General features: G+C 49.5%; 4 protein-coding genes across 4 annotated transcripts; 2 read left to right on the top strand and 2 right to left on the bottom strand.

Annotated features, from left to right (window-relative positions):
• Positions 1-491: 491 nt before the first annotated feature.
• B0J16DRAFT_265557 (uncharacterized protein) lies at positions 492-1,532 on the top strand (the record flags this gene model as incomplete). Its single annotated transcript, XM_046123403.1, has 1 exon — positions 492-1,532. The coding sequence occupies one exon, from the start codon at positions 492-494 to the stop codon at positions 1,530-1,532; it is 1,041 nt and encodes a 346-aa protein (XP_045983931.1).
• A 77-nt stretch (positions 1,533-1,609) lies between these two features.
• Positions 1,610-2,569, bottom strand: B0J16DRAFT_412545 (uncharacterized protein). The gene is made up of 2 exons (XM_046133320.1): positions 2,138-2,569; positions 1,610-2,085 (listed from the first exon to the last, which is right to left on the bottom strand). The coding sequence occupies exons 1-2, from the start codon at positions 2,508-2,510 to the stop codon at positions 1,640-1,642; spliced, it is 819 nt and encodes a 272-aa protein (XP_045983930.1). The 5' UTR covers positions 2,511-2,569; the 3' UTR covers positions 1,610-1,639.
• A 3,325-nt stretch (positions 2,570-5,894) lies between these two features.
• On the bottom strand, positions 5,895-7,884 carry B0J16DRAFT_361656 (FAD/NAD(P)-binding domain-containing protein; the record flags this gene model as incomplete). The annotated part of the gene is made up of 4 exons (XM_046129768.1): positions 5,895-6,390; positions 6,445-7,443; positions 7,504-7,643; positions 7,700-7,884. 4 exons carry the CDS (start codon positions 7,882-7,884, stop codon positions 5,897-5,899), a joined length of 1,818 nt encoding a protein of 605 aa, XP_045983929.1.
• A 1,199-nt stretch (positions 7,885-9,083) lies between these two features.
• B0J16DRAFT_396122 (uncharacterized protein) lies at positions 9,084-12,981 on the top strand. Its single transcript, XM_046132241.1, has 2 exons — positions 9,084-11,271; positions 11,302-12,981. Exons 1-2 carry the CDS (start codon positions 9,135-9,137, stop codon positions 12,882-12,884), a joined length of 3,720 nt encoding a protein of 1,239 aa, XP_045983928.1. The 5' UTR covers positions 9,084-9,134; the 3' UTR covers positions 12,885-12,981.
• Positions 12,982-12,996: the final 15 nt, after the last annotated feature.

Raw genomic sequence — 12,996 nt, 5'->3', positions numbered from 1 at the left:
AGTTCGAGCGCTGTATTTATTGGAACAACAGTCTTCGCTGCTTCCATTCTACTAACACCCAATTTTGCCGACGACCCACCATAAAACTGGAGACCTGGGGTAAAGAGTCTGGGGAAAACAAGTCGAGCGGGGAAGGAACCCTGCGAATGCAACCTCATGAATCACGTAGTTTCCCTCCTCTGGCCAATCCACGCTTATTCCGACCAGTTTCCGATGGATCGACAAACCACAGCCAGTAGCATCGTCTTGTTGACAGCCGAGCCGAAGAGACGGATTCAAGGTCCATTCATCTTACATGTTCGCGATATCCGATCGGCATGATGAGGAGTTCACGGACAGTAGACCGATGTTTTGCAGTTAAAATCGTCGGTTGGTTAACCGGTTGCATCTCAATGTGTTCTGCAGATATTAGACCAGACATAACACCTACCGCTGATGCGCTGATACTTACGGCTACTCCAATTTACCCCACACCTTCTTCATATCTCACGATGTCAGCCGACCGAAAGCCTACGATCCTCCACATTGGAGATCCGATCAAATACAATCATGAACTTTACCAGAAACTTGAAGCGAAGTTCACCATCATTCGACCGTCAGCAGAAGAACGCCAGCGCGGTCCGTTTCTGGAAGCCCTTCGACAGAAGAAATGGGGTGACTTTCAAGCCGTCATGCGCCCATTCTGGATCACAGGTGGTGAAATGGGACGTTGGGATCGGGAGCTGATTCCCCTTTTGCCCAAGTCGGTCAAAGTCTATGCTTCGGCTGGGGCTGGCTATGACTGGGCTGATGTCGATTTCATGGCTGAAGCAGGCATTCTATACTGCAATGGGGCAGCTGCATCTTCTGAGGCAGTTGCTGATATGGCGCTTTATCACATTATCTCTGTCTTTAGAAATATGCAGTGGTCAAACATGGCGGCTAGAGGGAGCGAGGACGACTTTAGAGATGCTCATGCTCATACCCAGCTCACAGCATACAACCCTCGTGGTCATACACTTGGTATGATTGGTTTGGGCAATATCGGGTATCAGATTGCCCTCAAAACTTACAAGGCACTGGGTATGTGTATCGTCTACCATGATCCCTTCCGAAAGTCACTAGAGCAAGAAGCCGCCATTGAGGCAACGCACTATGCAAAGCTCAAAGACATGCTAGCAATCGCCGACTGTGTTGTGATCGCTGCCCCTGGCGCTGGAGGAAAGAAGATTTTAGGACGAGACGAGATTGCCAAAATGAAGAAGGGATCACGACTGGTCAATATCGCACGAGGCAGCTTGGTGGATGAAGAGGCTGTCGCTGATGCCATGGATTCGGGACATCTGTTTGCGGTGGGGCTAGATGTTTTTGAGGATGAGCCAAGACCGAATCCAAGATTGCAGAAGATGAGGAATGCTACACTGACGTGTCATACGGCTGGTGGTGCGTTGGATACTTCGATTGGGTTCGAGAGGTTGGCTATGGAGAATGTTATGGCTGTGCTTGAGGGCAAGGGGTCAATTACACCGGTTAACAAGCACCTGTTCAAGTAAAGCAAGACAGGGATTGTTTATAGATAGAGTGGACTCAAAAATACATGGGAGTAACATGCTATTGAGCTATGTATGCCTGTAAGACAACTCTATCTCAGATCTACAGCTTATAGGTAAAAGAAACCCATCCCCAGAACAAGCACCAATGACTTGCCGAGTCCCCAAGAATCAAGCTTCAAACCTGCATTGTCCTCCAGCGAGGCAGTTACTTCTGCCACTGCAGTATTGGTCGCTTCTGGGGTGCTCGCCGCGGTGGTAACGGCTTCACCTGCACTGGTGACCGTGCTTGAAACGTCCGAGGATTCCGGTGAGGCGGTCATTGTCGTAGAAGGCGCGGTTGTTGCAGTCAGAGCATCCTTCCCAACGAGTACCGACTTGGGGCATTCCTTGTCCATCCGGTCACGCATATCTTCGATCCATCCATTGGCAGGGCTGTAAGAGCTGATGTCAAATGCCCAGAGACGTCTGACATAACAAGGCTCGCACATATACTTGACGGGGAGTCCACTGGCATCATAGTCTTCGTCTCCTTCAGGGAACTTGTCAATGATGACTGTTCGACAATGTTAGCACCATGAACAAATTGAAGAGATCCTCATACGAACCGTTGCAGTATTTTCCTGTCTTGGCATCTTTATCACAAAGCTGGTTACGGCCGTCCATCATAGGCGGCTCTCGTATCGCTTCCTTGGCGCAATGTTTCTGGAAGGAATTGTGCCATTTCTGAAGCGAGTCGCCGCACTTCTTGGCGCAAATGCCATCTGTTATCACAAAGTCGTCATCACCCTCGAGAGTGCCTTCCCAGCCAGTGCTTCCCATGTCGATGAGGTTCTCATCGCAGTCAATGTCTGATAAAAGGACCTTGAGACAGGCCTGGTTGTCTTTCATCCACTCGCCAACATAAGGTTGATTGTAGGGAACAAAAGCGCGTGCACCCCAGATGAGGGGACATGCGAAAGCGAGCGTAGAAACCAACATGATGGCGGTGCGACAACTGAAAGAGTGAAGTCGGCGGGATTGAAAAAGAACGAATGAAGGGATTGACTGCCAAGTAGAGGCACGGATCTCTGTAGGGTTGGTTCGTTTACTTTATAGCGAATGGTATGGACCCGTCATTTAGAAACATGCGAGACTACCCCTGCTTTAGTGGGACTGCCAAGACGGCAGCCTAGAATAAAATTAGCCAAGCTTGCCAAGTCGGCTTGCAAGAAGCTGTAAACGAGCTTGTACCAGTACCTGTCCAATCACGGATGTTGAACATGTTGTTGGTTGGTAACAACTGAAAGCAAAAGTCCCTTCCTTACTGTCCGTGACATTCTCAGGTGGAGAGTTTATAAAGCTTTACAGACGACACCTCGGCGGATTACAGTCTTTTGATCAGTGGTTGCTTTTGTAGTTCCACTCAACTTACCCTATAATACCCGAAATTTAAGTCTACTCAAACCTCGATAGCAAAGACATTGTGTTTTATTGCGCGCATGTATTAGGGTCAGGATCTTCCGCCAACCGGGATTGGAATTGTTGATAAAAAGTACGAAAAACTGCAGGTATGTGAGTGTAGACGGGATTTGGGCGAATAAAAATATGACGAAAAGACAGTGGAAGTCAATACGGAAGTTTCGGTTTCCAGTCACCTGCCGATGTCATGGTCGTCGACACGAGGAAAGAGATTTCTTGGTATTGCAAGGAGTTGGTATTGCAGGGCTATAGTGCTGATTGATTGTCATGGGTTGCCGGATATCAAGAGTACCTTCTGAACGACTTCATCAGTGCCACATGTATCAGCGGTATATTATTGGTCGAGCGTTCAAATAGTCAATGAAGGCGATGTTTCACTATTGCCTCTTCTTGTTCCTGTCGGTAATAACTGTTCAGCCCTCAGGCCACGCTTTCATTGCCATCAAGGTCCATAAACAATTTTTACTGTCTTGGCTAGAACTTGATCGAAGCTACTGTCTAATATGAAACAGTGCTTGGAACGATGTTAGGTTCTCTGGGCAATGAGAATAGATTGTAGAGAGCCTGTTTTATTCTATGACACGTCAGTTTAAACAGCAACTACTTTAGTTTCAGCTCATGCAGCCATTTGCACAAGTACAAGTACAAGCAGATCCAGAACCAGGCTTGAGAGGTCCAACGAGTGATCGCAAGGGAGTAAACATGATAACCGGACTAATAAATCTATCCCTCGGAATGATAATTGATGTCTGGGATTGAACATACTCGACGTCCATATGCTGCGGGAGATGGCATATCGTAGCGGGTGATAGACGCCATCGTTTGCTGAGAGCCTGATTTCGATCACAGCACAGGTGGGTGTTGGTTCCTCTTCCAGCTGATATCGTGTTGCACTCTGATTGGCGACCATGACACCCAACTGTACGAAAGGTTGCAGAAGCTGACCAGACCCTACTCAACTCGGCCTTCTTTCATTGGTGATATCAATATTCTTTGTTCGACTTTCAACAATATTGACTCCGAGAATGGGACGACAATTCTTACCCATAAAATCAGATCGATATCCGCCGGTACGAAAGTCCTTTTTCCTCTCAATTTATTTCATGAAATAAAGTACTTCCATTTCCGTACAAGACAAGTTTAATCAAATCCCCAATGGACTCCTTCCTACATTTGGCGCCGCGCCACCGAGTCATACCAAGCAATGATGTATCTGCGTACGAGCCTTTCAACACCAGCCAAGGGAACCATGGACTCGGTAAGCCCATGGAGAGACAGCTTTGTTACGTCTCCGAGATTGCCGCACTGCTAGCGTGCTTTGGCTGCAGCATCACTGGCCTGATCTGTTATTTTCATTCAGCCACGGCAGCATATTTGGGACAAAAGTATCAGCTTATTATCGTCGGCTTGATGCTTTCTCTTATCGACCTCTGTACCAGCAAACTGACAACTATTGTCTTCCTGCAACTCGAAACAAGATGTGGAAGTCTCCTCCAGAACTACGATTCGATTGTTAAGCGAAGTGCTTTGGGTAGTCTTTTGAACAGGCGACGAGCAAGTCAGCGGTGAACGTTACTTCTAGCGTCGTCTCTGGCATTTCCACTCCTTCTCAGCGTTAGTTACAAGACATTCGTTGGCGGCAAGATCACCACTGTATTACGCACAAGTGGAGGGGACTATGGGCTTACTGGCCCTGGCGGTCTTGCTAACTTCTCTGCTGGCTCTTCTCTCATGATAAACGCGACAATTCCATTCATGTCCACCAACGCGACACAGCTACCCTCTCCACCACACCCTTTCGGTTTCAACATGTTGTTGCTGGAAAACAACTCAGTTGCCATGCTCGATGCACCGAGTTCATCTTATGTTAATGCCATAAGAGAAAACCTTCACAGCGGGCAGTCGTATACTGCTGCGGCCGAAGTCAAGGCTCTAGCTGGACCCCGAAGTTGATCAACATCGGAATGACGAAAGCTGGTGGAAACAAATTTACGACAAAGGCTCGGCTAAAGAACCAGTGTACATCTCTCGTGACAAGTGGCACAAGTGGCTATCGACTCTCTGGAAGGATGACCAGATCTTGGACTTTTTTATTCTTCTTCCCATGGAAAAGGATAGAAAGGTGAGGCCGACGAGGGAGAGGTTTCAAAAAGAACCATTCAGATTCGCCAGCCAACATCTCATTTGCGATGGCAAATGGAAGATTACTCGTAGTACCGTCGATCTTATCGAAGGTGATTGCACCAGAAGATTCGGTACAAAACTCCCTGCTGGCTGCGTAGCTCTACATCTTAACGACGCAGTATTTCTGCTTGGAGACTTTCTTGGTGACTTGGAAACAGGAAAGCTTGACGAAAAAGGCAAGGTTCGTCTCACGGCGGTTGTTTCAGCGCTATTCTGGTCTCGACTTGCTGCGTACTGTGGCATTGACTCTCCAACAAACCACTTGTCGCCGAATGACCTAGCTCAGTTCAAATACCACAGGGCAGATCAAGCTTGGAAGACAGTTATAGTGCTCAAACGCAGCCCTCTTCTGGCACTTGTTCTTCTAGCCCACCCGATCATTGCCTTGGTACTCCTTATCGTCCGGATCGCATTTTGTTCCTCACCTGTATCCGGTGGGTTTGGTCTCATCAGTGTTTTAGCAGGCCACAGGTCCAATGAAGGGGATATATTAAGCGGAGCAGGACTGTCTGGGGATACGAAGGATCGCATTGAGCTATCTTTCGACATATCGCACGAATCGTGTGATGACGGAGGTCAAAGACTAGAGTTTCAGCTGAGGAAAGCAAGAAACCTAAAGCATCGAGATCAAAGGAACTTAGTACCTAAAGTCAAGTATTACTGATTATGGTTGATAGACTGTAGATTATCTTGAGTAAAATACAGATCCAACTATCACCCCGTTACTCTTGCTTGCCATCTGAACCCTTCATCTCATGCAGCCTACGAGCCAGATCTTGGGCATATCCACACATGGTCATGGTAGGATTCCAACTACCCGCAGTTGGGAAAATAGCAGATCCAGTGACATGAACATTCTCAATCCCATGAGGGCGATAAAGCTCATCCACAGAGCCACCAATGTCTTTAGGTCCCATGAAACAAGTGCTTGACTCATGGACAACACCAGGGATTCGAATGGTTTCGACTGGCGGTTTGTTCTTGAACCATTTATGAGATGCTTCATTCCACCATTCGATATCCGACTCGTGTGCATCGCCACCTGCCATTTCTTTGATCGTGTCGTAAGTACCCTGGTCCATTACATCCCAGGCGGTACGATCCTCGTCGCTCAAGGTATATTGCAAGGTGACGTTACAAGTCGGGTCTGTGCCCTTGTTAAGTGTGACATGATTGTTTTTGTTGTTCTCATTAAACTCCCCGAGAGCGGAGCAGACTGGACAGTACAAAGTTAGCATTGATCATCTCTTGCCAACAACGGGCTTCGTACCAAACACAACGTGGTTCTCAGAGCCCACCAGTTGATCATAGGTCGCAGCAGCAGCATAGTCAGGACACTCCCGAGCCAAATCCTCTGCATCGTCCTCTGGGTTGGGACTGTTCACAGCTGTGACAGAGACATGATACTGTAGACCAGTCTTGGGATCCTTGCCAGCCACGTATGCAGCCGCCACCTGGAGGGTCTTTTCCTTTTCCCAACCCTTGATATTCTTGACGGGGCATCGTGCTGAGATGTGGGTATCATAGTGGCCGGTAAGTCTCCTACCGACGGTGTCACGGCAACTCTCAAAAGAGTTAAGTAAGATCGTAGCATTGGCAATAGCCCCAGTGCAGAGAATGATCCTGGTCTTGTTACCAGTCCACGATAGCGCACCCTTGCTGGTTTCGATAACACGGACAAAATCATCATCGTCACCTTTGATCATATTCTTCACGGTACAGTCAACCATTATCTCTAGTGGAGATGCCTCATTAGCGTTAGCCTTGGCGCGCTGCCTCTGCTTTTCCAAGATGCCAAGAAGAGGCCCAGGTACGGAAAACTTGTTGAAGCGCAGAGTGGAAGATGGGCTTTGTCGTCCAACGGCAAGCGGGGCTGACTCAGCAGTTTTGGCAGTTGGGATGTTTTTCACTGAGTGTTCAAGAATGTTATCAATGGCAGTCTGCAGAGACCCAAAGATACCATCTTGGATCTGGTTCGCAGTTGTGACATTCAACAGCTTTTTAGTCTCTTGCCAGAAGCCGTCTTTCTCGGCTGTTCTTATCATGGATTCGGGAAAGTCTCGCATGAGGTCTGGAGTAGGCTGTGGGCTCCAGGCAGACCAGAAGGTGGATCGGCCTCCGAAAAAAGGACAAGAGCCGTGTAAGAACTTGAGTTCCTCTGTTTCAAAGGTCTTGCGCGAGAGGGTCCAAGGGAATGTCTCAGAAGGACCTCCAAGAACCATTTTGAAGGGAATTGGTAGATTCTGGAAGTGAGAGGGGAGCCAGAAGCCTGTAAGATGAACGAATGAGACGGGGATTCTATTAAGACTGGAAGGCGGGGCATATTTACCTCCACGCTCTAGGCAAAGGATTTTAGTGGCTGGATCAAGTTCCAGGGTTTTCTGGATAAACGCCAGAGCAGTGAAGCCCGAACCCACAACGATGTAATCAAAGTCCCCATGGGCGAGTATATTCGACCAAGTCTGGTCACTGTGTAAAATCATAATCAGAGACGGAATAATGATAAAGGAGTCTTGCTTTGATACCTTACAAAGTAGTCGCGGGCCATGACCGATGTAGACGAAGGCGACTGCACGCCAGGCACAGGGTACCCGTAGGTATTGGCTGGTAGAGGTTGGCGATCATCATGCTTTTTGCCCACGCGACAATGAAAGCTGGGGATAGTCTTCCCTGGGATGGTGAGGTAGTCTGGGAGATTTTCGGGTGTCATTTTAGAAGTAGTATCGCACATGATACGATAAGGTAGAAGTGAATTAACGTCTATATGGCTTGTTTAGTCGCCTTTGTAGGTGGTCTGAACTGTCCTATTTATTCACCCACCGCACGTAACACCTTTACGAGCTGTCTTTCTGGTAGAATATGATACGGAGGCATACTGGACAATTGCCGCCAATATGATTTCCATTCGGTTACTAGCGGGATATGTGAGAAATGCAGCTAATGCAACTTTCAGGTCGGATCACAAGGGAACTTTGGTTTGCATTTGTGACCGCAATGTTATGACCGCTGATTAGTGTTTTCATCAATTGACGAGACACTGGCGCAGCTGAAATGCCTGATGAAAAGCATGTCTTGAGGTAAAGGTCCTCCAGGTACTTCCTACCCCGCCTTATCCCTCCGTTCAGTCTAGAATGACATTAATGTAACGGTTATAACGGCAACTCCTACCAGTTTGAGGCTTCAGCCGCACCGAGTGGCTGGACTATTGGAATGTAAACTGAAACACACTTTTCAGTCTAGGCGCTGATGGGAGTTTTGACCCCAATTGAACAGATTGGCGATACACCGAGACGCCATCATGGATCTTGTAGAGCTGAAATGCATGTGGAAAGTATCGTCAATTGCAGAGTGGAGTGTGAAACTCTTGGTGGCTTGGGTCTGGACTAGTCCGTGAATCCACCCGAACCTTCGCCTCTAATCACAGCTTGCCACTAGTGATCGACCATACCCTTTATGGCACTTTCGTTTGCAGCGGGCCGCAGGAGCTAGGGAGCTCAAGTCAGATTGTAAGACAAGTTTCTGCGGCTGAGTACGAAAATGCAGCTGACGACCGTAAACGGACCTATAGCTCTCATATTGTAGCTCTGGACAGAGGGGCCTGGATAAAGTCGAAATATTTGGGACATGAAGGCGTGTGATAAGTGTTTCGGCAAAGCCCGCTGTACTTGAATACATCATTTGAGCGGGCTTTCTTTGTTTTACAAGTCAAGGGCTCAGGTCTTCTGGTACCCCAGCGAGGGGAAAGAACCCTCCAGAAACTATAACAACTGCCGAGGAGGATGGAGACTATGATTGGGCGCTTCCCTGAGCGCATGTTATGGTGAAAGACGCTTGTGTAATATATATAGTTGTTCTACCACTCCTCGAGTTCATGTTCGAAGCACCATTCAAACACAAGAAATTCAACAGCAGCAGTACAACAAACAAACACTATACGCTAGTGTGTATTGTTCAGCAGTCATGACTTGGCTTGCCCACATTGCATCAGTGCTGGCAGTAGCTGGCCTGGTGTCAGCCCGGTGCGGCGGCATGTCAGATGCCTGCGCCTTGAACCCAGTTTTGTCGCGACAGGACAACGTTCTCAACTACCAGGTTGACTCTTGCAACCTCAAATGGAAACAAAAATGCACCAGCGTCAACAAGAGAGGCGAGTTGCAACAGAAGCCTCCCCCTTACCTTCTGTGCAATGCTTGGGGCGAGCCGTCTGGGCAGATACCCGTCGACGTGTACACCCTGGCTATGCAAGCCAGGGATGATGATGCTCCCGCAAACTCAGCCGACTACACACTGCATGGCCTGTGGCCTGGCTCCAGTGCCGGAAAGGGAGCCAAGAACCAGCCATACGGTTGCTTGAATGGCGAGCCATTCGACGAAAAACTCCTCACTACCTTTCATGACCTTCTGAACTACTACTGGCCCACCAACCCGAAGTACAAAAACACAATGCATTGCTTTATCCTCTCCGAGTGGATGAAGCATGGTACATGTGCAGTCATTGCTGGAGCCGACGGCAAGGCATTCAGGCTATCGCAAGAGACCTATTTCCGTACAGCCTTTGTGTTCGCTCATGAGTTCAACAAGAACCCTGACCTACGCAGTCAGCTCAAGGCAACAGGCCCCGACAGCCTTGAGCCCCTCATCCCCATCAACTGCGTGCAGTGTGCGTACCAGGCAACAGTTGGCTGGAAGGGTACAGATATCTCGAGCGTACCACGCATGCCAAGCGAATGCATTGACCAGTGCTTTTCGTGCGGCAAGACCTTTGACTTGTGCCCACCAGCCTTTTTGAGGAGCACCGTCAAGCTGGACCCTAGCAATGCGCCGCGCCTGGAGAACAGTAACAGCGACAACAACATCGAAGCAGCTGCAGTTGAAAGCTTCCCTGTGCTGCAACATGCTGTACCCGGCTTCTTGAGCAGTGACAAAATCTCTCCTTGGGAGGGTACCTGGCGCTCATTTGGTGCTGAGCAGGGCGGGTCTGGCAAGTTCGAGTTCGCGCAGACATTTTCTGACAACACTCTGACTGTTACTACTGACAGTCCATACCCCTCCAAATGCAAGTATGAGCCTAATGGTCTCAAGGAGCTGGTTCTGCACTGCGAAGGAGTCAAGCCCCATCTAGAGGGCTGCCTGGTACAGCGGTTACCAGATGTTGGCGGACTCGAGGCAGCGTTTCTTGCTTGCATCCATACCGGTGAGATAGCGCCTGGGAGCTTCTTTTCGGCAATGGATACACCTGGGTGCGGCAACTTTCTCATGTTCCGCTGCAAGGCGCACGCGGAGGGTTGTGCCTTTTCTCCAGATGCTATTTCTGCGCAGCCTGACACCAAGACCAAAACCAAACCTGATTCTGAGTCAGAGTCTGGAGCTCCTGTGATCCAGTCTAGGTCTGGCCTTGCCAGACCACCCACTGATCTGCTCGGCGTATGGCGCTCACTCCAGGTCTCTAGCAATTACGACAATGGACTTGCAACATGGAGCTTTACTTCCGATAGCCAGGCATCGCTACAGTGGCCAAACTACCCCAGCCGAGGTGTTGAGCGCTTTTCGGTCTCCCACTCGCCAAAAGATCCCAACGAAGTGCACCTCACCAGCGCAAGTGGTAGTGTAACTACTTGCCGCTTCGACTTCCAGTACCAGCCGGTGTACTCATACGCTGTTCTCAACTGCGAAGACAAGAAGGGGAAGAAGCACATGAAATGGGCCATGGGTCGTTGTAACCCATGCAGCGCCTCGTGTCGCTACTCATGCACTCCTGAGAATAACAACTGCGGCTATGGCTCTTGTGATCCAGCTGAGAAAGAGCCAGTAGCATCTATCGGCTCCTTATCAAACGATATCCCTAAGTGGTGTACTCCCGAAGACCCTAGCTGCTGGCCTACCAAGAAAGCTATCTGGGACCTGGAACAGGCTCTGGACCCTACAGTCGCTCGCCTCGGTGTCCAGTGGGATGATACTCAACCGCAGCCAGCACCGGTACCAATGGGTTCCATCAAAAACCAGAGCTTTTACGGATTGGGAAGCTCGCCCGCTGGCCTTAAAGCTCTGTACTACTATGAGAATATCGACGAGATGCAGCGCCCGTGCTTTGTGCCGAGTAAGGAGACCCCTGCCACCTGGAACGTAGCGTCGGATATGTGCAAGGCAGCACTGCACAATAACGAGTACCGCAACTGGAACCCCTACATTGTCGTCTTCCCACTCAACGAGCGCCATGTCGCTGCTGCTCTTGAGTTTGCCACCAACCACCGTCTTTGCATCGCTACTGCTGGTACCGGCCATGAGTACAATAGCCGCAACTCATGCCCAACTGGCGGTATTCTCATTCGCACAATTCTACTCAAAGACAAGACCTTTATCCCTGAATGGAAAGCCGATCCAGATGTAGCTCCTGATGGCGCATTCCGCTTTGGAGCTGGCTCTATCTTTGCTGAGATGCACAATTTCTCTGCCAAGTACGACCGAGTTATTGCATCAGGCTGGTGTTCTACCGTGGGCATGGCTGGATTCCATCTTGGCGGTGGTCACGGGCCCTTCGCGCCGTCAATGGGTCTCGGTGTTGACAATGTGCTCGAAATTGAGCTTTTGCAGGTTGGCCGCGATGCGCATGGCCGGACTGTTGTTCACAAGAAGATTGTCAATCGTCATAAGAATCCGCAGCTCTTCTGGGCCATGCGAGGTGGTGGAGGCGGCGTCTGGGGAGTCATTCTCTCCATGACGCTCCGCGCTCATGCTGTTCCTAAAGGAGGCATCAGTCGCGTCTATATGGACCCGAAAGGCACCTTTTGTCAAGACGGGCGTAAGTTTGGCTATGAATGGCTTCGCAAAATGTGGCCTCGCTTTGTTGAGTGGCAGATGAGGATCAACCAGAAGGTCAGCACGCAGCCTGGCTTCTTTATCAACACCGACAATTACAAGAAGGGTGACCTCTGCTCGGTTACTTGGGAGTTTAAGTTTGAGTACATCTACGCTGGCGGACACGAGGAGGCTGACTACAAACTGTTCCGTAATGGCCTGAAGGAGGTGTTGCACACACGCGAAGTCACAGAGACAAAGTTCAAGTCAGCTTATGAGTATGTGCTCTCCATGCCCGCCAATAAGTTCCAAATTCCCGCCACAAACCCGCTTCCTGAGCCACATCCACCCTCCGACGCGGCTACGGGCTCTCAGAACTCGGTCTTTGTCTCGCGAGAAGCCATGGAGAAAAAGTTCGCTTCGACCATGATGGACGTGCTGGACATCTGCGTTGAATCCCTCAAGACCCCTGATGACACGTCGCCGGCTGCCAATGGAACTCGCTGTGGCTTCCATTACCTGTATACGTCTGTGACAGGTAATCTGGGCAGCGTTCAGCCGGATGATACAGCCATCGCTCCAGGCTTCCGCAAGGCGCTTATGCTGTGGAATGCACGTACCTTGTCGACAAAGCAGGCAGACGAAACGATTTACAAGCTTGGCCCGAACAGCTATTTCTCTGAGAGCTCGTATGTGATGCATAAGTGGACGGATAGGTACTGGGGGCAGAAGAGGTACGAGCAGTTGCTGGCGGTAAAGAAGGCTCACGACCCTGGAAATCTTTTCTGGTGTCATCATTGTGTTGGAGATAACCCTGATGATGCGTACGGTGATCCGTTGGGCGTTGATGCTGATTCCGATAAGAGGTTGGACTCTGATACAAAGGGTGATGCTTACAAGCATGATGAGTTGTAGAGAACCCATACCCGCACCGACCTGTTGCGCTTAGGAGCACGTAATCTCTACACTAGGTCCCCTGTAAGCTTACTGTAGCTAGGTAATTGAAAGCAGGTATAATATGATCTCT

The sequence above is a fragment of the Fusarium flagelliforme genome (genome assembly GCF_020744385.1).
Source record: "Fusarium flagelliforme strain FIESC 12 MPI-CAGE-AA-0113 chromosome Unknown B0J16scaffold_3, whole genome shotgun sequence".
NCBI lineage: Eukaryota > Fungi > Ascomycota > Sordariomycetes > Hypocreales > Nectriaceae > Fusarium > Fusarium flagelliforme.
The sequence above is the reverse complement of the archived record's forward strand: the minus strand, read 5'-3'. Positions and strand labels throughout refer to the sequence as shown.